Genomic DNA, 24,268 nt, shown 5'->3' on the forward strand with positions numbered 1-24,268 from the left:
GTAAGCATTACAAAACCAATACTAATTTAAATGGTATATTATAAACCCTTCAAAGAGAAAATATTTAAATTCTCCCCTTACCTCTGTGTATGAAAAATATATATTAGCAACAGAGGCAGTATTAATAGCGATAGGTAATACTTATCCCCAATTAAACGTGGATGTTCAGTTAGAACAAACTTTATAGCAGTAGTTACCATGAGAGAGACTCTCATATTAGCTTTCTGGTGCAAAATGCACTTGTGTTTATATAATTAACAAGGAGATAAATCCTTGCTATCTCCACTGCTGAGATCATGTGATTTCGACCATCTTTGGTTTTGTCAATGATGCGCTCATCTCCCCACCAGTGGTAACAATGCCAGAACAGGCGCTGGTGTCATGACAACCGTCACTAGCTTTGCCAATTAGGACTTGTTGCTGTTTAACCAGGGTTAAACAGCAATATGATCAACCACTTCACTCACATGTGACAAACCGATAAAAGGGTCACTGTGATCATTCAAGTCAATAGAGAAGTAACAACCAAATATCACTGCTGTCCTAAGTAATGGTTACAAACTTACTTAGGTCTCACATGAGTCCTAAGACTCACCAGGCTGGAGCTTAATCCTGTTTCCATGGCATGTAAATGGCTGAGATTACAACACTCACTGGCACCTGAACAGGATGTTGCTCCACCACAGGCTCAACTTATCAGCTATTGGTGGAACTCATTTGCAGCCGAGTGGACTGGGGCAGTATTTTGTTCAAGAATACAGCATACTGCCTAGTCTGGGAATCAAAATCACAATCTCATGATTGAGTGCAATATCCTAACCACAAGGCCACTTTGATGATATAGTCCGGGGTACACTATGCCAGATGGAAAAAAAAAGAGGACAAAAGTTTATAAAGGTAAACAACCGATTAAAACATTTTGTTATGAAATATCATGATATCAATGCAATAATTGCAGGTGTTTTTGACGACCTTCATGCTTTGCCAGGCGAAACGGTTGTTTGCTCACTTGCTCTGTGAGTCATGTTTTGTTTTCTATACAAAACACCCTGTATTAGACTGTTGACATTAAAAACTATTGACAGTTATAGCAATGAGTTACACACAAATATGATTATTCTTCTTCAATGTTTTTTTTTACATTCAACTTAAATACAAGAATGATAACAAAAATTAAATGAAATAAAATGCAGAAAAAGATCTTTTTTATATCTAAAAAAGAAAAAAAAAGAAAAAATAACTTCTTTCAATACAAAACAAATTATGTTGCCATACAAAAAATCTGCACAGACCAAAGCACACTGACAGCTATAATTCAATGAGCTTGAAGTAATAAGCTCTTTGTCTAATGCTTTGCAATCATCAGCTTCAAGAAATAGGTCTTTAATAAACTTCTTAAATACTTAGGGGGAAAAAAATAGGAGGAGGGTATGAAGGTAGCAGGCATTTGGTTTTGAATCTTGAAAAGTCATTGACCATTCAGTGTGGGTCAATGAGTTGGGAATCAACTAAGTTGTCTGAGATTCAATCACTCAGGCTTGAATCTTGCATCTTTAAACAATTCAATGGATTTGTGTTTGAACTAAACATAATTTTATTAAACTCTCACTACTTCTTAACATTGAAACTTGTATATTTTTTCATTTAAAGTGTGTATGTGTGAGTTTTGAGATGAACACCACAAACTGAGCAAAATGACATTTTACTAGTCAAGTGATCCAAAGATGTGGCTGTGTGATAAGAAGCTTGTTCTCCAACCACATAGTTCTGGGTTCAATCCCACTATGTGTCACCTTGGACCAACCAAAGCCCTGTGAGTGAATTTGGTAGATGGAAACTGAAGGAAACCTGTTTGTGTATGCATGTCTGTATTGCATGATAGTTGTAAATGAATATCTCCATCATGCAAGTGGTGTCCATTTTCAATCTTCCGTGAAAAATATGGTCGTGGAGAAATATATCCCCTGCTTGAAAACAAATGAGGTTTGATGACAATAGGGTAATCTGGCTGTAAAAGAATCACACCAGCAAACTTCCATCCAATCCATGAAGGCATAGAAAAGTGGACATTGAAACAATGATGATGATGGAGTGGGGATCATGTAGATCAAGCAACCCATACTTGCCCATCCACCTACCCATGCAAAACCAATTCAGACAAATGCACACATACTGGAAACCCAATATCTTGATATAATTTGCCCAAATATATAAAGCTGTTGTTTAACTCCAGTTCAACACTAATCATACCAGTGATCAAAAGTATTCTGGCCACGACCATTCCTATCATTTTAGTTAAATACCAAGAGCTACATCATCAAATGTGTCTTTTCTTTATTGAAGAGGGTAAGGTGTGATTAGAGAGAGAGAGAGATAGAGAAATGTGGCTGTTATTTCTAGCAGGTTGAGCTAACCACTATGCCCTAGTCCTTTCTCTCAAGAGACCATCATCTCTCTGGAACATGCTCATATCTTTCTAGCAGGTGCTGCTCTGCAATTTAGGCTGACACATTGGTACTAGCTGGTCCTGCTCTCCATCAGTCATGGTCCCCTGGCCCTCCAAACCCACTTGCCCTTCCACTTTTCATCCCTTGTTAAATTGCTTTAACAGTGTCACACAGCCGGCACCCATGCCGGTGTCATATAAAAAAGCACCCTTCGAATGTTGGGCAATGTGCTGTGCTTGAGAAGACTCATCAAACCAAGTGAAATCATCATCGTGGCCAATGCCAGCATCTTATTAACTGGCATGTAAAAAGCACCCTCCAAATGCTGGACCTCACGGAGGCAGTGACAAGTGACCAAGACCTTTGGCAATATACTGTGCTTGAGAAGACCTGTCAAGCCAAGTGAGATCGTAGTCATGGCCATTGCCAGTGTTATGTAACTGGCATGTAAAAAGCACCTACTATACTCTTGGAGTGGTTGGCATTAGGAAGGGCATCCAGCCATAGAAACTATGCCAAATCAGATTGGAGCCTGGTGCAGCTCCCCAGCTTACCAATTTTCAGTCAAACCACCCAATATATGCCAGCATGGAAAACAGATGTTAAATGATGATAACTAAGTATGGAAGGAAGATGAAGCAGGGAGTCAACTAATGATGTAGGAACCAACACACTGAAAGCAAATTGGGGGGACCATCCTAACAAGACATTCATTGACCAGTTGGTTGAAGACACTGGTTTACTGAAGAGTGACCTACCGAGACCAATGGAGGAGGAAGGAATTCTGGAGACCAGTGTTTGGTGTTAGTCTGCATATGATGCAGTCGGTAAGTCTGGAAAAGGGGGTAGTGTCATTGCAGGACCTCTGAGACCAATGAGATTGATGCCACTAAACCATTGCAGATAAACACCTATGGGAAAGAGAGGGCAGACTCCAGAGGACTGATGTCTTACAGAGGAAGATCAGGACAGAATGGCTAGAGCAAGACTGGCCACAGTCAAATGACTGAAACAAGTAAAAGAGTTTAACTAAATATACTGTCTCATAATCAACTTAGTCCATCCAAAATAGCCCCAGCCACCACTGCCCAATCCAACAACAGTTTTAAATCCTGCAACAACAGGCACACATCTTCAACTTTGAAGGTAAGTAGAGTTCATCCATCACCTGGTTTAACACAAACACATGGCCCTTGGGTGCTTTTCAAAGAATCCACTCAATTGTAAGCATTCAAAGCAGGTCTCTGGTTTGAGGATAATTTCCTTCTCACCTGTTACTATAGAAGCCCTAGAAAAGGTCATCAATGTGTCCCTTTCACCTCTGATTAAACTATGTACCCATTAGCATTTAAACAAGCCATATCTGGTTCAAATATTTGACCCATTTTATGTTAAAGCTGGTCCGATCTGGCTCAAGTATTCAACCTGTTTATGTTCATGCCTGCCAACTAGATTCAGCATCTCATACCTACTCTACAATGTCAGAGATTTAGACAATCAGATCTTTAAAACCTTGAAGCTACAAGATAATGCTTGGTCAATTCAAAACAATGTGAGTAAATAAGCATTATAATTAACAAAGTAATCTGAATGCTAACTCTTTACTCTTTTATTTGTTTCAGTCATTTGACTGTGGCCATGCTGGAGCACCGCCTTTAGTCGAGCAAATCGATCCCAGGACTTATTCTTTGTAAGCCTAGTACTTATTCTATCAGTCTCTTTTTGCTGAACCGCTAAGTTAGGGGACATAAACACACCAGCATCGGTTGTCAAGCGATGTTGGGAGACAAACACAGACACACAAACATATACACACACACACACACACACACACACACACACACACACACACATATATACGACAGGCTTCTTTCAGTTTCCGTCTACCAAATCCACTCATAAGGCTTTGGTCGGCCAGAGGCTATAGTAGAAGACACTTGCCCAAGGTGCGACGCAGTGGGACTGAACTCAGAACCATGTGGTTCGTAAGCAAGTTACTTACTACACAGCCACTCCTACGCTACTAAATTGTTAAAAAAATTCTTTATTCAAAAAGTTTCATAGGCTGTGTGGTAAAATGGTCACTTCCCAACCATCTGTATGGCAACTTGGGCAAGTGTCCACTATAAACTTGGGTCAACCAACGTGTGAGCAAATTTGGTACATGGAAACAAAGAAGTCCATTATATATATATATATATATATATATATATATATATATATATATATATATATGTATTTGTGTGTCTTTGTGTTTGTCCTCCCACCATCACTTGATAACAAATGTTGGTGTGTTTAAGTCCCTGTAACTTAGCAGTTTAGCAAAAGACATCGATAGAATAAGTACTAGGCTTACAAAGAGTAAGTCCTGGTGATAGTTTTCTTTGACTTAAACCCTTTAAGGTAGTGCTCCAGCATGGCTGCAGTCAAACGACTGAAATGAGTAAAAGAATAAAGGAATAACTACAAGTTAAATTGTAATCTTAACCGTTTAGCATTTATGCCGACCGTATCTGGTCAAAACATCCTGCCTGTTCTAAGTTCAAACTGACCAGCTCTAAACTCTCACAATTTACCCTAGAATGTCATTCTCAAAACAAACAACCACATAATCAAAATCTCAAAACTACAACATAATGCATGATTAATTCAAAACAATGTGAATGAACAAGCATTATATGATAGAATAATCCGAATGCTAAAGGGTTAATAATGTAACTTTTTTTATTTTTTTTTTTAAGAAAATATATAATTGCAAAGGACAAATTAAAAAAAAAAAACAAAAAAAAACAACAATCACCTTTGAAATTTATCTTGTCTGCATTGTTAGCTAATGCATGTACAAGAGCGATGGTACCACAGGCATTACCGATTGTTTGACGGATGAAATATAACTCAGACTTCTCTTCTACTTTACCAATAGGATTATCAATTGCCTGGGGAAAAGAAATGGAGATTAGACAACAGGTGAGAAGTTATTATATAAATTTCGTCATCATATAACACTCTTACTACGAAAACAAATGATAGGAAGGGTTGATGTGGCTTAGCCTTAGATCAGCCCAAACTGAACAAACCTCTGATCAAAGGTATTCCAGCCATGACCATCTCATTTTCAAAAGCCTATCTAAGACTACAGTGTCCGAGTTTTTTCTTTATTTCTGAGAAGACCTGATTTAAGGGAAATTTGGTCGCCACATTCACAGCAGCCCCATTCAGTCGCCACATTCACAGCAGCCCCATTCGGTCGCCACATTCACAGCAGCCCCATTCAGTCGCCACATTCACAGCAGCCCCATTCAGTCGCCACATTCACAACAGCCCCATTCAGTCGCCACATTCACAACAGCCTCATTCGTTCACCACATTCACAACAGCCTCATTCGTTCACCACATTCACAACAGCCCCTCACAGCAGCTCCATTCATCTCCCACAGTCACAACACCCCCATTTGGCCACCACATTCACATAGGGCCCCGTTCAGCCACTACATTCATGGTGGTCCCATTCAGCTGTCACATTCACAATGACACGATTCAGCTTCTGTATTAACAGCAGGCTCATTCAGCCACTATATTCAGTGATACTGTTCAGCTGCTACATTCACAAAGACCACATGTAGCTACCAGTGACCATATTTGGCTTGAGGCGTGATGGCCAGAACACCTTTGAACTATTCAATCAGGGTTGATGGGAATAGGGCTATAAACAGTATTTATCATTGTCATTCAATTCAAATCTCCTTTAAATAATCCTTTACTGTCTCAAAAAAAGACATGGTCACATTAGCTTATGTAGTCCTAGATATCCTTAAAAAATGAAAAAACAGCTGCAATACTTTTGATCAGACAATTTTGTAAACAAACTAAATAATAATAAAAAAACACTAAAGCACATTCATGTTATATTTAATCCCTAGAAGCAGTACTCAATGTTACCCAAGTTTATTGATGTCTATAATAAATATAATCACAAATTTTTTCAAACAGATTGCTTTAACCCTGTTGAAATAATTTTGAGTCAATTTTCAAAATAGTGAAGAATTTAGTATACTAACTTGATACTAGTTCAAATATGTTTGAGAGAAATAACTAACCCTTTAGCATTTAAACAAGCCATATCTGGCTCAAATATTCTACCAGTTTTATGTTCAAACCAGTCAGATCTGGCCTCTCACACCTACCCTACAATGCCATTCTAAAAATATACAACCATATACAACCGTTAGGAAGGGCATCCAGCTGTAGAAATTCTGCCAAATCAGACTGGAGCCTGGTGCAGCCATCTGGTTCACCAGTCCTCTGTCAAATCGTCCAACCCATGCTAGCATGGAAAGCGGACATTAAACGATGATGATGATGTCATCAAAATTTTAAAGCTATGAGATAATGTAGGATTCATTTCTAAACAATATTAATAAATACGTATTACATTTGACAGAGTCAATCTGAATGCTAAAAGGGTTAAACTCATAAAAGGATTTTCACTGCAGTTTGTCATGAAAAAAAAAAAAATTTTGCTTAAGACAAGAACGTGTACAACACGATAGTCAGCTCAGAACAACTCCTGTTGAACTGATGGATACATGTATTTTGAACTCAATGTCTTTCAACAGAGTTGAGAACAAAGTGTTCAAAATACAAATAATACTTCGATATACGAGTTAGTTTGTTTCCAGAGACTGCTTGTAATGTGAAAGCCTGTAAAGCAGAGCAATAATTTCCTAGCAGCGGGAAGTTTAGACAGTGTCATGTGACAACTTGCTGGTGCTGCCTGCTGGAGCCTAGCAGCAGATATAAAAAGGGGAACTTGACACGACGATCAGTCGGACGCTGACACTCGTTGATGCTGCATCAAAGAGGCCAGGGAATAGAAGAAAGAAGACATGCACCCAACACCAGAGCTGAAGACACCTCCGAAAGGAGGGGCCCCGCCACGTCAAAATGGTAGAGGAGTAGGGGCCGAAACCGGACGTGGTTCCTCCTGATGATGTCTTCAGCTAACTGGATCCTATAAAGGAGCTGTTGTGGTAGCAGACCACGAAACATGGTTGAAATTCCTTCCTAATCATAATTCGTTCCCAGAAAAATATTTTACCTCTAAAATTAATAATACTTGTAAATAAATGGCAATAAAACAATAGAATCATCATCATCATCATCATCATCGTTTAACGTCCGCTTTCCATGCTAGCATGGGTTGGACGATTTGACTGAGGACTGGTGAAACCGGATGGCAACACCAGGCTCCAGTCTGATTTGGCAGAGTTTCTACAGCTGGATGCCCTTCCTAACGCCAACCACTCAGAGTGTAGTGGGTGCTTTTACGTGTCACCCGCACGAAAACGGCCACGCTCGAAATGGTGTCTTTTATGTGCCACCCGCACAAGCCAGTCCAGGGGCACTGGCAACGATCTCGCTCGAAAATCCTACAGGAGCCAGTCAGGCGGTACTGGCAATGTAAAGAATATTTTATGTAAAGTAAAAAGAATGTCAAGATCATTTATAATAAAAAAAATATAAACATTATAACTGTTTTCTAAATTACTTTCACTTGCACTAGACTCACACATATCTTTTGTAGACGTGATTGCCAATTCACAAGCACTTGTGGACAGACTTGTAGATTTCTTTTAAGAAAACAAGTCTAGAGTTGTTTGCTCAGAAGAAGCATTTTTTTCCCCCTCTCTATAAATTTCTCAGTAACACACAGAAGCATTTGTTATGTTAGTAGAAACCTTTGCACTTTGTTCAATATTTGGATCTTGTGTTTGAAAAATAAAGACCCATAAACCCGGGGTATCATAAAGTGGGTCCTCGGAAAGTGAGGTATTACTGTACATGTATCCAATAGTCAGTAAAGGGGTTACTTTGAGCTGACTATAGTGTTTTTACAACATTTTGTCTTAAGCGAAAATATTTTTTTCATGACAAATTGTAGAGAAAAGCCTCTTACAGGTTCAAATACCCCTCAAACATATTTGAAGTGGTATTCTACCCACAGATTGGTTAACTAACTTAGTCATTAAGTTGGTGCTTGGAATATAAATTAAGCCTTTAGGAGTCAAACCAGCCATATGTGGCTAAACTATTCTACTGGTTTTATGTTCAAACTGGTTAAATCTGGCCCCTGCCATCTACCCTATAATTTTATTTGCAAAATAAACAGGTGCAGGAGTGGCTGTGTGGTAAGTAGCTTGCTTACCAGCCACATAGTTCCAGGTTCATTCCCACTGCGTGGCACCTTGGGCAAGTGTCTTCTACTATAGCCTCGGGCCAACCAAAGCCTTGTGAGTGGATTTAGTAGACGGAAACTGAAAGAAGCCCGTCGTATATATGTATGTATGTGTATATATGTGTGTGTGTGTGTGTATGTTTGTGTGTCTGTCCCCCCCCCCCCAACATCGCTTGACAACTGATGGTGGTGTGTTTAGGTCCCCGTAACTTAACGGTTCTGCAAAAGAGACTGATAGAATAAGTACTAGGCATCCAAAGAATAAGTCCTGGGGTTGATTTGCTCGACTAAAGGTGGTGCTCTAGCATGGCCACAGTCAAATGACTGAAACAAGTAAAAGAGTAATCACATCATCAAAATCTTTAGGCTATCAGATAATGCAAGATTAATTCAAAACAATATCAATAAACAAGCATTACATTTGACAAAATAATCTGAATGCTAAGGAGATTAACATGAAATTTTGATGGCAAGTTTTAATTTAGACCACCTTAAAACGAAGTTTGTATCATAGAACTTGGGGTTAAAAAGCAATGAGATGGCTCAGTTGATTAAGGAATGATATTCACACAGAAATATTTGTATTTAAATAAATCAGATGAGTCAAATTGCTATTCATAATAAAGCACAACAAATAATATAAATGCAGGCAGGGTTGTGTGGTTGAGAAGCTGGCATCACAACCGTATATGGTCTCTGGCTCAATCTCACTGTGATGTGCCTTGGGCAAGTGTTTTCTACTATAGCCCCATGTCAATCAAAGCTTTGAGTGGATTTGGTTGATAGAAACAGAAAAAAAAAAGCCTGTTGTATATGTGTGTGTGCATGTGTGTTCATTACCATCTCATAGTGTCACTATCAAGCAGGCATTGTCTTTCATTTCAAATCTTCTGCAAAAACATGTCTGGCCTGGGAGAGATATTAGCTTACTTGGAAACAAGTGAGGACTGACAACAGGAAGGGCATCCAATCATAGACAATCTGCCTCAACATCTGTCTGTTCCATGCAAGCATGGAATAGTGGACAATAAACTAATAATGATGGATGTCTAAAATGACATCATCATCATCATCATCGTTTAACATCCGCTTTCCATGCTAGCATGGGTTGGACGATTTGACTGAGGACTGGTGAAACCAGATGGCAACACCAGGCTCCAATCTGATTTGGCAGAGTTTCTACAGCTGGATGCCCTTCCTAACGCCAACCACTCTCAGGGTGTAGTGGGTGCTTTTATGTGCCACCGGCACGAAGGCCAGTCAGGCGGTACTAGCAACGGCCACGCTCAAAATGGTGTATTTTACGTGCTACCCGCACAAGAGCCAGTCCAGGGGCACTGGCAACGATCTCACTCGAAAGTCCTTACACATGCCACGGGCACAAGTGCCAGAAAGGGGACGCTGAGCACAGGTGCCATCACAATTTCACTTTCGCTTGCCCCAACAGGTCTTCGCAAGCAGAGTTTCATGTCCAATGAAGGAGACAAGGCTTCTAAACCTGTTCTTAAAAATATGAGCCCCCAAATGCTAAATTTTACTTACTGAGATGCAAAACTGACAAACAAGCATGCACATCATTTATATTTAACCATCAAACTACTACTTAACACCATCACAACTACCACCACAACCTCCACAACAACCATCACAACCACTACCTACCACATCAACAATAATCACTACTACCATGACAGCCACAACCATCAGAGCAACCATTCAACAATAGAGACAGACACTGTGTTTATGTAGCTTTGAAAACAGGAGGAAAAAAAAAAAATATGCTAAAAATGTCACGGTAACTTAGTAGATTTATTTGAAAGGAGTTTTTCAACCTGTAATCTTTCTTTTATTCAACACCCCCAAAACCCACCCACCGACACCACCATTACCACACTTGCATAAAAGAACAATTGCTGCCTTGAACATCCAATTTTAATAAGATATAAAACGTTAACCTTTCAATAATAATAAAGATTAGTTAACAGTAACAATAAATGCATTATATACAGAATATTCATTAAAAAAAAAAGAAAAAGAAAAGAAAAGGAAAAAATTTATTGCAATGACTTAGCAGAAATGGTCTGAACACAAAGCTTTAAATGTGTACATATATATCCTACACAGGTTTTGTTTTCACCATCCCCTGGAGAGTGAAACAACTAACCAGTAATACACTGGAGACAAAAATTTAATATTACACATAAGGGCAGGTGTGGCTGAGAAGTTTGCTTTCCAACCACATGGTTTAGGATTGTCTTACTGCATGGCACCTTGAGCAAGTGTCTTCTACTATAGCTTTAGACCAACCTAAGCCTTGGGAGTGGATTTCATCACCATCCAGTATCTTAAATCGGGGTTTTGTCCCCGCTAACAGGGGTGGTTGGGTCTACCTTAATGCCATAGCAACGGCCCTCACACCATCTAGCCCAGTTTTGGGCATCCTCTCTTCTCAAGCCAACTCTCCCAATCTCCTCCTCCACCTGTCCCTTCTACGCTTTCCTTGATCTACCTCACTTTCATGGTCCATTTACCTCAAATTCAAGAACCTTCCTCAGAACATGCTCCTCATACAAGCAGTACTGTTCATTCACAATATTCTGTAAAATCATGTCTGGTAATGGGGAAATAGTACCTTACTTGGAAGCAGGTGAGGGTTGCTGACATGAAGGGCATCTGACTGTAGAAAATCTGTAGAAAATCTGACTCAACTCTGTTCAACCCATGCAAACACGGAAAAATGAACATTAAAATGAAATGCTTGCTCGTGCACGCACACACATTCTTTTACTTTTTTAAAATTCTTTTACTTGTTTCAGTTATTTCACTGTGGCCATGCTGGAGCACTGCCTTTAGTCGAACAAGAGCCAGCTGGGTCGAAGCCTGCATCAGGCTTCTGTGACTGTTTTGGCAGGATTTTTACAGCTAGATGCCCTTCCTAACACCAACCACTCAGCAGAGTGGACTTAGTGCTTTTTACATGGCACAGGCGAGGTCAGTTTTGGCAAGGTTTTATCAGCTGGATGCTCTTCTAAACACCAACCATTTTACAGCGTGGACTGGGTGCTTTTAAGTGGCACCTGCACTGACAGGGTCGATGAGTACTTGCAAGACAAAAAAAAAAAAAAAAAAAATTTCAAGAGGGGAGGAAGCATTGGAGGAGGTGATCTTGTGTTGGATGATGAAAAGGTTATAGTGAGACAGATACAGGTGTCTTGCTGTCGAGGAAGTACAAGGTTACCTGGTCAGAGAGAGAGAGAAAGGTCAGGAATGAAGACAGAAACAGGTGTGCTACTGTAAAGGAAATACAAGTTTATCCAACCTGTGGGGGGTGCAGGAGAAGGAGAGAGAGTGGAAGACAGCAGGATAGAGATGGTGGCAAAATGCCAGGCATACTTACAAGGGATGGGGATCAGAATATAAATGGGATGGTTGAGTAAAGGAAGAGAGGGATATAGATGGTGGCAAGTACCAGGGCATACCCTTGAGGTTGAAATGCCATAATAGAAGTGGCAGGATATTGCGAAAGGAGTATGATTAAAGAGTGCGATTATGATGATGATAATTTGGCCCTTGGGTGCCTTTGACACCACTGTTACAGATATTAGGGCGAAGTCTCCGGTTTGAGTATATATTCCGCCCTTTCACTCACCAGTTACAGAGACCCTAATAGGGGTTAGAGAGCCGCCTTTGATTTAAGCCATGAAAAAAAATATATATCCCACGAACCTATGACGCAACCACTTTATGGTTCACTGACTTGCAAGAAATAGCAGCCAAACCACCAGCATATCACGACGCATCATTGTGTTTAAATATGGAGCACAGATATTCGATAACGCTGCCTTCAAAAACAGTTGGGAATGTCATAGTTGGAATTTATTTCATCACGGATCATTTAATCATGTCCTGCAGCTAAGAGCTATCGTATTTAAGAACAATAACCCTGGTATTCGAAAAAAGAGTTACCTCCCTTCCCTTAGTCAACTGCCAAATTGTTTTTTTCATTTTGCTTTAGTCGAGGTGAGCAGACGACACAAACTCTGCAATAAGATGCCAGTTAGTCTATCGCTACTGTAAATACATTTGTAGGTGAACTGAGGCACGCACGCACGCACACATGCACACTTATACACAATGTTATTTGGGCCCTTCTAAGATTTGCTTAAATATCATGAGTATCACGCTTCCTTTCTTTCTTTAACTTGTTTTAGTCATTGGACTGTCGCCATGCTGAGTCACTGCCTTTAAAAGGTTTTGTTGAACAAACCGACACACAATAATTTTTTTTTTTTTCTTTTTTTAAGAAATTTCAGAATTTTGGGGAATCTAAACAAATTAACAACAGTTGCCAAGCAAAGCAGGGGAGAAACACAAGAGACACACATACAAACATATATACATGGTGTGACTGTGTGTTAAGATTCTTGCTTCCCAACCACATGGGCCTGGGTTTTGTACCACTGCATAGCACCTAGGGTAAGTGTCCTCGACTATTATTGGGTATGCCATGTTTCAACCCATCAGTTCTCATCAGGTACATCGATAAAGATATGCCTCACAACAAATTTTTAGTGTCGGAAGGCTAGTTATATGCCCATCAAGTTAGAGAATGAATAAAAGTGATATAGAAACGCAAAAAAATTCACACATGAAAAGTCTTTGATGTACCTGATGAGACCCAGATTGATGGGTCAAAACATATGATGTGTCCAAATAAAGGATTAATACTGAATCTATCTCCTGTTAATATTATTACCCTAACTGCCACTGGAGTTCCTGAAGTAGATCCAACGGAAGTTTACCACAACCGCAGATGACAACAGGTAGCCTAAATTGTGCCAGTGCTCTACTCAACATTTAAACACACTGACTTATACTTATTGGTCCAAGTTATTTATAATCATTATTCTTAATATATAAAATCCGTTGTCTGTCTGTCTGTGCACTAATAACTCAAGTATTGTTCATCCGATTGCGCTGAAATTTTAAACATGGATACATGAGAGAGTCGGGTGTTCCGTAATCTAAAAAGATTTTCAAAATTGTTAGTTTCAAAGTGAGAATCGCTATTTTTGTAATCTTTATGTTTGTTCTGCCATTAAAACAACCAGTTGCTCAGACAGTCGGCACATACCATTTCGCTAGCAACAAGGGGAGTACAGGATGACAGTCAGCCAAAACTGTTGCTATGCTGCCTCTCTTCTTTCCTCTCTCTGTGGGGTTAATAATCTTAATCTTTAGTTACAGTTTCACATTCAAACTACATAATAGGCAGAATTGTCAGATGAGGACAGTATGGTGTTTTGAGGGAGATTTGACTGCTATTTCTACCAAGTCTAGCTACCATGTAGAGGTCTCCCTCATTGGCTTATACATATATATATATATATATATATATGTAACTTCTTGCTTAATGCGAGCCCAGAGCAATCTGTTATCTCTTCCACTATTTCAGTATTACGTCTGTATTGTTATGTGAGATACTGTCCTATATATTCCAAAACTGAGTTACAGATTTTGACATATGGGGTATCAAAAGATTCAGTACTATTTTGGCTACAAATTAAACCGAATTTCCATTCACATATTTGCATTTCAAAAATTTAACATAATCTTTTCCATAAATTAACTATCTTAAAAATATTGGCCCTTTGAAATACAGGTAAAACTCATTTTTGCCAAATGAGTGGACTGAAGCAATGTGAAATAAAGTGTCTTGTTCAAGGACACATCACACTGCCAGGAATCGAACTCGCAGCCTTACAATTGTGAGATGAATACCCTAACCACTAGGTCATGTGCTTTCACAGTTTCTACTAAATTCACTCACAAGGTATTGGTCAGCTTGGGGATTTAGTAGAAGACAGTCGACCAAGGTGCTGCACAGTGGGACTGAAACTGAAACCACATGGTTGCAAAGCTGAGTTTGGAACCACACAGCTAGGTCTGTGCTTGATCAGTAAAAAAAAAAAACCTTTAAACTATCCATACCATTTCGAGCATGGCCTTTACCAGTAAGACATCCGAGCGAGACCGTTGCCAGTGCCCCTGGACTGGCCCTTGTGCAGGTGGCACGTAAAATACACCATTTCAAGCATGGCCGTTGTCAGTACCCGCCTGACTGGCCCTCGTGCCGGTGGCATGTAAAGTCACCCACTACACTCTCAGAGTGGTTGGCATTAGGAAGGGCATCCAGCTGTAGAAACTGCCAAATCAGATTGGAGCCTGGTGTAGCCATCTGGTTTACCAGTCCTCAGTCAAATCGTCCAACCCATGCTAGCATGGAAAGCAGACGTTAAACAACGATGATGATGATGATCACGGGTGCAGATATAATTGTGTGGTTAAGATGCTCACTTCATAACGATGTGGTTGTAGGTTCAATCCCACAGCATAGTATGAAACTATATGGTGTAAGAGCATTACACGAAAAACAGTCAAGGGTTAGCATGAAGAGTGTCTGAACAACATATACTTATAACCCATGCTGGCATAGTAAAATAGATGTAAAACAAATGAACATGAGAAAGCATTCCAAGTAAAGAATGTAGTTAGAGGGAAAAGAAGCATAATTGGTGATTAATAAGACTGGGATGGAACAGACTAAGATTATTAAACATTACCTTTTGAGTGAGAGGGTAAAGTAACATCACAGCTAAAGGCTTTTTAATAGTGTCCAACAGTTCTTTATCCAAATCGTAGACATCAAGGAATTTGTAACTGGAGGGGACACCAACATTCCAGCTAAACTGAAATAAAGAAAACAAATTTGGTAGATCAATTTATAAAAGAAAAAAAGACAAACATTGTTGAATTATAGCAAACAGTGTGAGTAAGGTAGGGGTTATGGTCCAACAAAATGTCCAGTCCTTGTTGCAGTGTGCAAGTTCCTAGTAGGGCCTTCCTTACAGGACAGGTCAAAAGATAGAGGCTGGAATAAAAAAAGGGTTTGTATCGGACCAATACTCTTACCAAAAAGAAAAAAAAACAAGCAAAGTTACACAAGGCGCAGGAGTGGCTGTGTGGAAAGTAGCTTGCTTACCAAGCACATGGTTCCGAGTTCAGTCCCACTGCGTGGCACCTTGGGCAAGTGTCTTTTACTATAGCCTCGGGCCGACCAAAGCCTTGTGAGTGGATTTGGTAGACGGAAACTGAAAGAAGCCCGTCGTATATATGTATATATATATATATATATATATATATATATATATGTATGTGTGTGTATATGTTTGTGTATCTGTGTTTGTCCCCCCCAACATCGCTTGACAACCGATGCTGGTGTGTTAACGTCCCCGTAACTTAGCGGTATTTTGTCTGCCGTTACGTTCTGAGTTCAAATTCGACTTTGCCGGGTCAACACCTAAGCTAACAGATGTACAATCATAAGGCGGCGAGCTGGCAGAAACGTTAGCACGCTGGGCGAAATGCTTAGCGGTATTTCGTTTGTCATTACGTTCTGAGTTCAAATTTGCCTTACATCCTTTCGGGGTCGATAAATTAAGCACCAGTTATGCACTGGGGTCGATGTAATCGACTTAATCGCTTTGTCTGGCCTTGTTTGTCCCCTCTATGTTTAGCCTCCTTGTGGGCAATAAAGAAATAAGATGTACAATCAAAAGATGCTCCATATCGCTACCGTTTTTTTTTTTTTTTTCTTCCAGATAATATTATAAAATATTATTTAGTGTAGTCCTTGAAAAGAAAAATACTATTAAAAAAAAAACGGAGATTTGAAAATTCGACTGCTGTTTCAAGCATGTCGAGTGACTACATAGAGCAGTAGTTCTCAAAACAATGCGCCGTGGATTTTAAAAATGTAATAGAGAAAATCCATATTGATACCATAATGTTTTGAAAACATAATGCTATATTTTTTAACTCACCAAAAATTAATAAGATTAAACAAATAATTTTCTACACGTTGGTAAATTTCTCACTTTAAATCATGGTTTCTAATTTTATGTGGAATGTGACAGTTATTACTTCCAGTACCTCGAAGTAAATAACCACTGGCATAGATGTTCACACAACCTCATGCAATAAAAAAAGTGAAACCGAAAATTTATTAGTAAATATCGAGTAGCTTCCCATTATAAAGCAGGCGTGCAAGGGAGATAAGCGAGTTTTTTTGTTTTTTTTTTCTTTAGTGAATTTATTTTTAATGAGAAAATACAAAGAGAAAAATCATAGATATTTTTAATAGACAGTCTTCTTTGAAAATAAAAAGAAAACAACATTGGCTATATACAAACTGCTTGATTGCTTTACAATCTCGGAAAACTAGCGAGAGACCTAGTCTTGTTAAAGCTGTTGGGAAAGTGTTATAGTTTGTAAGAACGCTACATATAGTCCACTTTGCTATACAGGATATTGTCGAAGTCTTGTTATTGTGAAGTAGTAACTGCATTGCTAATTGATAGCATGTAAATTAATATAGAATGGCGACTGCCTGTCTTGAACATTAGAATAGACTTTCTAGCTTCAAAAATAGTAGGTAGCTTCATATAGTGAAACTGAGAAACTTGTCTGCAAGATATCAGCAATTAAATAAGCAATCTAAAACGAAGGTTCTGTAACTCATTCCTGGACCCATTATAAGTTCATAATTTTGTGAATGGGGAAACAACAAATGGAGGAACGCTACTGGTTAGTCATGATGAGAGACAGACAGACAGACAGAGATAGATTGTTGGGGCTAACAGCTACACAGACATGTGTAATGATGTGGTTGAGACAGGCAGAGCTTAACCCATTACCTCCCATAATTCTCTTAACTGGAATTTTTTTTATGAAACTTTGATTTCTACCATAAAACAGCCTTAGGAACACGCTGGAATGATCAAAATAACATTTCAAATAGAAATAAGCGAGATATTGGGTGAAAAATTAGCAAACCTCATTTGAATATCAGAAATATACCTAGTAGATATAGCAAAAAGGTTAGATATGTGTATATATTGACAGATAATTATGAAATTTGTAATTTTTAAGTGATCTCATACGAGATCACTGGTAGGTAATGGGTTAAACAGACAGTTAGGGAAGACAAGTGACGACAGTGTGTGCCAGTTACTGATGAAAACAACTGCAAATTTTGTATTGCATTCATTCATAATGAAACAAAAATGAGACAAGAGAGCCTAATGGAATATAACTGTCAGAGATGCAGTTATAGCTTTCTACAGTAAAAGACATTACAGTAAAAATTTGAAATTTGAACACTTGGCTTGGAAAATTTACAACAACCTATTTCAATAGGTAGGAAGCTAGAGATGTTTAGAGGAACAGAAGCTATCTAGACGTTGTGATATTCATGCTTTCCAGAAAGAATTAGGAATGTCTGTAAAACAGGGAGGCTTCAAGAGATTCTTGCCACACAGAGGAGGATCCTTAGAGGTAGCTGATAGTTTCAGTTACTTAGGAGACCTAATAAGCTGTGGCGAGGGAGTGCTAAAAGTATAGTTGCAAGAATAAGAACTGATTGGAGAAAGTTCAGAGAATTGTTACCTCTCTGAGTGAAAGGCAAATTGTATTATGCCCTTGTACACAGAAATGCTACATGATGATGGAACACGAGCTGTGAATGCAGAAGATATGCAAAGATTAGAAATACATGAAGCAAGCAAGCAAGCATGCTCTGCTGGATGTGTAACATCAACGTGCATGTACGATGAAGTACAAAAGTGTTGTGAGAAAAACTGAGCATAAAGAGTATCTGATACAGGGTGCAAGAGAGAAGACTGCACTGGTAACGTCATGTGCTACAGATGGGTGAGAGCCTCTGTTTAAATAAGTGCAGATTGCTGAATGTAAAATGTAGAAGGAACCTGAGGAAGGAGCCCCAGGAAGACATGGGATGAAGTGGGTGCCGACTGGTTTCAAGATGTTGGGCCTCTCGGAAGAGATAACACGAGATTGAGATGAATGGCAATATGCTGTGCTTCAGAAGCCCTATCCATCTTGGGAAAGCATGAGACCCCATTGTTTCCCCACACAACTCATCTTCTCACACCAATTCCTCCATCAATATTTTGCAGTACTACTCACTCAGGTGCTGTAAATGATACCATTTCTCCCCTTACACCTCATATTGTATCCCTACTACTGTCCCTCATCACCTCACACCTAGACCCACTCTTTTTTTTTCTTCCTTTCATTTTCCCTCCCTCAAACTGATACTGTGTTCAACTCTACCCCCATCTCAAATCATCAGTCACACTATTGGCAGTATTGAAATATTACACTTTCCAAAATTCACTCCAGTTTTAACTATTCAGATTTGCTATTTTATTCAATTCTGATTTGTACTCCAGCATCAATTGAAAATCTTTTTTACCAATACTGCCAATGTTTCCACCTTTTGCAGGGGTTATGAAAATATCCGAAATACACTGTCCCTTAATACTACTCCCCACCCCTCCCTCAGTTGAGAGGTCTTGTCCTACAAGTTACTTGGTGACCTTACCATTGCCGGTACCAGTACACTCTGTAAAGTGGTTGGCATAAGGAAGGGCATCCAGCCATAGAAACCATGCCAAAGCAAACTGTAGAGCTTGGTTCAGCCCCCTGACTTGCCAGTTCCCTATTTCTTTATTTCTTTACTGCCCACAAGGGGCTACACACAGAGGGGACAAACAAGGACAGACAAACGGATTAAGTCAATTATATCGACCCCCAGTGCGTAACTGGTACTTATTTAATCGACCCCGAAAGGATGAAAGGTAAAGTCGACCTCAGCGGAATTTGAACTCAGAACGTAGCGGCAGATGAAATACCACTAAGCATTTCGCCCGGCGTGCTAACCTTTCTGCCAGCTAGCCTGATTTGCCAGTTCCTGTTAAACTGTTCTACCTAAACCAGCATGGAAAATGGACATTTGATGATGATGATGAAAGAGCCAATAAGAGAGCTTCTAGGTCATCATCTGATCGACAAGAAATAATAGCCAAATCTCACTAAACTCAAACCACTGCAGTCTTAAATACTGTAGTCCTAGATACACGGCTTGAACAAAGAAAAAAAAAATTAAAGGAAAAATAAAAAAGGACAATGATCACAGCTGCAACAGCAGATTTTTGATCATAGGTTTACTTGACCTAGTGTTAAACACCAGATGAACTAGGCCAACAAGGGAGTTTATGTAGATGTTCAACATACTAGAAATAGCAGCTAAATGTCCTCAAATCAGACCCCAACACTTTAAAGGCGTGGCTGTATGGTAAAAAGCTTGCTTCCCAACAACATGGTTCCAGGTTCAGTCCCATTGCATAGCACCTTGGGCACATGTCTTCTATTATAGCCTTGGGCAGACAAAAGCCTTGTGAGTGAATATGGCAGACAGAAACTGAAAGAAGCCCACTGTGTGTGTGTATGTGTCTGTCCCATACCGCTACTTGACAACCAGTGTTGGTGTGTTTGCATCCATGTAACTTAGTAGTTCAGCAAAAGAGACCAATAGAAGAACCAGGCATAAAAAAATAAGTACTAGGGTTGATTCATTTGACTAAAATTTCAAGGTGGTGCCCCAGCATGGCCTCAGTCTAATGACTGAAACAAGTAAAAAAAAAAAGCGTATGTTGGCCATTGTACTCCTTAGTCGACAGTGGTGCACCATTAATAATAAATCTGCACAATCACCACCTGCCTAGGGCTAAACAAACACACCATGACATACATCACTGCACACACACACAACCACTGCCATCACCACCATCACTAGACTACAAGCACCACAGAACCACACACAATCAATACTAACACACACACACACACACACACACACACACACACACACACACACACACACAGACCAATACCACAACCACCCAAACACATCACTATGACCACAAAATACCACCAACATCACATACACAACCCCCCCCCCTACACACACACACACATCACAACTACCACCACCACCACCACCACATACAAACCAACAAAGAAGAAGCCTTTACATGGTCATCCCAACCGCTAGCAACGGAAGCCAAATCTTACCACCTAGAAAAGGGAAGGATACATTGGATAACGTAATCTCAAGTACGAAATCCCCAAAATGAGAACAGAGTGTTCATAACTGAAACTCCTTTGATCACAGGCCTATCACATCTTGGCTGACCTAGGGTTACATCACCTCCTCTTTCCATAAGTGAGTATATAAGAATAGAATTATTAATATATGTTGTTAGTCAGTCTGCAGTTATCACAAGACAATTATTGTCAATATATGTAGTATCAATGTTGTTAGTGCTGCAGTTATCCGTCTCTGACTTTTGTACTGCACTGCATAAAACTCTGCAGTCATTACTAATAGGATGATGACTCATGCTTGCTGAGTGTGGTTGCGTCCGTTTGGTAGACAGCAGGAGAACAAAAGCCATGTGCAAAAAGAGAGTACATTAAAGTGGGAGGGACAAAATATATATAGGGGTGGGTGTACAAGGCAAAAAAAAAAAAAAAAAGTGTTGGAAAACAGAATATGGGGGTGGTGGCAGTAAAATAACGAGAAAAATGTGGTGGAAGAAAAGAATGGGCAAAATGGGGTGGAAAAATTAACAGATGTTAGGTGGAAAAAAAAATGTGCTAGTACATTAGGAGAAAATAGATTTTAAAACGTGGTGGAAAAGAGATTTTTCTGCAAATAGGATTCGAAAAAGAGATAATGTTGGGCAGAAAAACAAATGTGCTACTATACTTGTAGAAAACAGATTGTGTGCCAATAAGGGTGGGGAATGTATTTTGCAAAAAAGGGATTGGAAAAACAAATATGTGAAGTGGGATGGAAAAATGGATTGCGTCCATTTTTCCATATGAAAAACCGCTGAGCTACAAATGATGAGGTTTGTTATAATTTCCCTGTTAAATTGTCTGCCAGCTCTGTGCTTTCGAAGATATGTAAAATAAGATACTGTCAATCTAATTACTAATATAAAAACCAATAACTCATAACTAAAGAGGTAAGTGAAGTCAAGAGGACCAGAGTGGTTGAGTAGTTAGCTACTCAATCACAAGGCCTCAGGCTCAGTCTTATTGCATGGCACCTTGGGCATACTGTGTGATAGAAACAGCGTTATTGGGATAGTAGAAACAGTGTGTCAGGGTAACAGAAACTGTGTTGTTGTGGTGGTAGAAACAATCGAGTGAAATACTGAGTTATGTTTCTTTACATTCTCAGTTCAAATCACACTTACACTGGAGTTAACATATTTGACTTTTTTTTTTCCCACAGTGCTCGGAAGGACCTTTTTTGGAGTGTCTCCAAGGCTGCTGGGGAAAGGGGAGATTGGAGACCTGGTTTGAAGACTCACAACAGAATGGACAGAAAGTTACCCAATGACAAAGTGGTCTTCATAAACCAGTAAGAGATTAAATCCACTACTAAAAAAACAAGTACAATCTCAAAAGAGAGCTTCCACACAGTTTCCAACAATGCAGTTTCACTTGCAAGGCTTGAGCCAAATCAAGGCTATGATAAGCACTTCAAGATGCCATGCAATATGACTGCTACGCAAAATAGTTAATGACACTCCTGGTCCTATGATACAAACCTCCAGTTTTAAAGTGACCTGTATTAAAAACCTATCAAAATTTCATGATAATTTATGTCCTAAATACCAGCTTAATAATGATAAAGTAATTTTATCAAACACTTACTCTTTTACTTGTTTCAGTCATTTGACTGTGGCCATGCTGGAGCACCACCTTTAGTCGAGCAAATCGACCCCAGGACTTATTCTTTGTAAGCCTAGTACTTATTCTATCGGTCTCTTTTGCCGAACCGCTAAGTTACGGGGACGTAAACACACCAGCATCGGTTATCAAGCGATGTTGGGGGGACAAACACAGACACACACACACACACATATATATATATATGTGATGGGCTTCTTTCAGTTTCCATCTACCAAATCCACTCACAAAGCTTTGGTCGGCCCAAGGCTATAGTAGAAGACACTTGCCCAAGGTGCCATGCAGTGTGGGACTGAACCCAGAACCATGTGGTTGGTAAGCAAGCTACTTACCACACAGCCACTCCTACACCTTTATTTTCAAAATTAATCGAAACAAGGAGAATATATTCCATCAGAAATATAGTAATAAAAGGGACAATTAAAATAAAAGGATTTAGTCAACTAACTCATTGTAACAGACACAAATAAGCCTTAATTTTCTTTAATTTCCAATAATAATCTCCAGTGCAGCCATGTGGTTAAGAAGTTAGTTTCGCAGCCAAATGGTTTGGGGGTTCAGTTTCACTTCACAGCACATTTAGCAACTGTCTAGTATAGTTCCAGGCAAAACAAGGCCTTGTGAGTGAATTTAGTAGAAAGAAACTGAAAAGAAGCCTTCTGGGGGGGGGTCTCTGTGTGTGTGTGTGTGTGTGTGTGTGTGTGTGTGTGTGTGTGTGTGTGTGTGTGTGTGTGTGTGTGTGTGTGTGTGTGTGTGTGTGTATCTATAATAATAAAAGCAAAATTTGGTGTCCGTCTGGGATCCCAGTATCTCAGTCTACATTTGCTCTACATAGACATGTTATACCTTTTTGGAATCAGGATGATCCCAGGATTGAAAATCTACCCTTCGTCTGGATCTTGAACATCCGGCATTGGGACTGAATTTAAAAGTATTTGGTTGCTATTTCATGTTGGTGGCGTTTGTTAGATGACATTGGATCAAGGGGGAGATAAATGACATTCACTTCATTACTTTAACATTGAGATATGAACTTTGGAACAAGTTGGCAAACAGCTGGAATTCAAATTGGGACTGGGACAATAGAATAATTGCATTACAGAATTCTCATCCGTCATTTGAAAGCCGGGCAAAATGCTTAGCGGTATTTTGTCTGCTGTTACATTCTGAGTTCAAATTCCGCCGAGGTCGACTTTGCCTTTCATCCTTTCGGGGTCGATAAATTAAGTACCAGTTACACACTGGAGCCGATGTAATCGAATTAATCCCTCTGTCTATCCTTGTTTGTCCCCTCTATGTTTAGCCCCTTGTGGGCAATAAAGAAATAAGAATTCTCATCCGTCCTTAACTTCTCATCAAACACGACCAGGGCATATAGTCATTATAGATGTATTACTGTCATACTATTTAGATCTCTTTAGTTTCAAGCCGCAGGACCAATTAGCCTTCCACAGGAGCTAGGTTAAAAGTCCACAAAGAGTGCAGCTTTTAAGCTAATGTGTGTGTGTGTGTGTGTGTGTGTGTGTGTGTGTGTGTGTGTGTGTGTGTGTGTGTGTGTGTGTGTGTGTGTGTGTGTGTGTGTGTGTGTGTGTGTGTGTGTGTGTGTGTGTGTGTGTGTGTGTGTGTGTGTGTGTGTGTGTGTGTGTGTGTGTGTGTGTGTGTGTGTGTGTGTGTGTGTGTGTGTGTGTGTGTGTGTGTGTGTGTGTGTGTGTGTGTGTGTGTGTGTGTGTGTGTGTGTGTGTGTGTGTGTGTGTGTGTGCTCTTTTTACTGTTTACTTGTTTCAGTCATTTGACCGTGGCCATGCTGGAGCACCAGCATCAGTCGAGCAAATCGACCCCAGGACTTATTCTTTGTAAGCCTAGTACTTATTCTATCAGTCACTTTTGCCGAACCGCT

The 24,268-nt window shown here is 39.6% G+C and overlaps 1 protein-coding gene across 2 annotated transcripts in view; it reads right to left on the reverse strand.

Moving 5' to 3' along the window:
• The window catches only part of LOC106878213 (ubiquitin carboxyl-terminal hydrolase), a 57,801-nt gene that overhangs the window by 21,333 nt on the left and 12,200 nt on the right, over positions 1 to 24,268 (reverse strand). For both annotated transcript variants that reach the window (XM_089354969.1, XM_089354968.1), the window contains 2 exons: positions 15,306 to 15,431; positions 5,248 to 5,383 (listed from right to left, as the gene is read on the reverse strand). In XM_089354969.1, the coding sequence (XP_089211095.1) occupies positions 5,248 to 5,383; positions 15,306 to 15,431 (262 nt within the window). The remainder of the gene's footprint in view (positions 1 to 5,247; positions 5,384 to 15,305; positions 15,432 to 24,268) is intronic.

The sequence above is a fragment of the Octopus bimaculoides genome, chromosome 7, assembly GCF_046866305.1.
Source record: "Octopus bimaculoides isolate indiv1 chromosome 7, ASM4686630v1, whole genome shotgun sequence".
NCBI classification, from domain to species: domain Eukaryota; kingdom Metazoa; phylum Mollusca; class Cephalopoda; order Octopoda; family Octopodidae; genus Octopus; species Octopus bimaculoides.